Here is a 1,776-nt window from a genome sequence, read left to right as displayed (position 1 = left end):
ATATATATATACGTAAATTTTGATGTGTATGTATAAGCATATGTGTATATACTTGTATTTGTACATATACATGGATATATATATATATATATATATATGTATATATATGTATATATTTATATACATATGTATATATATATATGTGTGTGTGTGTGTGTATGTATGTGTGTGTGTGTGTATGCGTGCATATATATTCATATAGCTATATATAATAAAATATATTTGAAAGCTCAATGCATATGCATAGAACATCGTGAGAGTCCCAAAAGTTGAGACTTTCAAAATGTTCAACAAGCAGCTAAAACAAGTTCCATATTGATAGATTATGGATGATATGCAGGTAGCGACGTGCGACTAAAGTAGTATATAGCTACAGAAAATAATGCTCTCTATATGTGGTTTTTGTATATGCATCTATTTGAGCCTCGATACACCTGCACACTTCGTATATGGATATTAAAATTTATGTGTACACGGGGCACAATGATTAGAAAGTGTAAGACTTGTCCGCTCAACATGAGAAGTTATCACACACGGGGTCCTGACTGTCACCGATACGGCGGATTTCAGCTATGATCTTCTGATTGCCATCTGCGTGTACAAATCTATGCGCTGAAAAATGGAACTCACATATGTAAGCAAGATCATTGGATATTTGAGAACATAGCAAAGCTCGGGGCTGGCGAACACTTAGGGGGATAATAGTGGGCCTTGTACGTTTGTATCTATTAATACTGCATACTTCACGAACTATAAAGCCAAAACATGTGGATGTGATCAAGTACAGAATCTCGTACTGCTTATTATTTGGCATACATACTCAATCTGCTCATTACTCTGACCCATCTACCTGTAGGTACTGCCCCTGCTAACACAGACGTCCATAGGTGACTGTATTAACCAAGTTGAGCTTCAGGATAAATGGCAGCCCAGTAAGGTTGACCGTGACAATCAAATCGATGATAATGACAACACTAGTCTAAGTAGGCCAGACAAGCCAGCAACCAGATGGGCCGCTTCGGCAACTGTGGAGAGCAGGACGAAGGATGTGGTGGTATCCTTCTCACCTATTGGAGGGGATCCAATTATAGATGTGCTATCGGCGGACGTTAAACACACATTAAAAATCAAATAGTTAGTGTACACGGAAGAAACGCGCATAAGATACTATACATAGCGCAACTAGTCACAAGGACACAAAGATCAGGAAGTATAACGCTCTACACTCATAACTACCGACACGGTGAATTTCAGACATGTCGGCAAATTGCCATCTGCATGTACGAATTCGCGCGCTCGAACATGAAACTCGCCTATATACGCAAGAATATTGTATATTCGGAAAACATGGCAAATAAAACGGGACTTGCGAACCCTAACGAGGATTATTGTGGGCCTAGAAGGTTCTTCTCTATTTATACTGTATACTTAACATACGTCCGAGCGTCCAAGTCACAGACACCTCTGCGCGCAAACAATTTAAAGTGCAAACTTCCCAAAAAAACCTTTGCTTTTCGGCTGTGGGGGATCATCTTAAACAATGTATATATCATGCATAGAAAACCATGCAGAGGTACAGAAATACCCCCATATGTGAATCCCTATGCAACATTTGTTGCAGTGAAACATCTACCATATACGTGGGATTGTGGATGTTTCAAACTGGCATACGAATCGTACTGTGGCGTGTGCACGAGTTAGAATATGTGTACACACGGCGACGTTACAAAAATTCCAATCCATAAATACACACATATATATATGTATGCATATATG

The 1,776-nt window shown here is 38.9% G+C and overlaps 1 protein-coding gene across 1 annotated transcript; it reads left to right on the top strand.

The window, feature by feature from the left end:
- Positions 1-856: 856 nt before the first annotated feature.
- On the top strand, positions 857-1,134 carry SARC_15378 (hypothetical protein; the record flags this gene model as incomplete). Its single annotated transcript, XM_014290502.1, has 1 exon — positions 857-1,134. A coding segment is annotated over one exon (278 nt), but the record flags the coding sequence as incomplete, so codon positions are not given.
- Positions 1,135-1,776: the final 642 nt, after the last annotated feature.

This window comes from Sphaeroforma arctica (assembly GCF_001186125.1).
Source record: "Sphaeroforma arctica JP610 unplaced genomic scaffold supercont1.6024, whole genome shotgun sequence".
Taxonomy (NCBI): Eukaryota; class Ichthyosporea; order Ichthyophonida; genus Sphaeroforma; species Sphaeroforma arctica.
This window is presented reverse-complemented; position numbering and strand designations above follow the sequence as displayed.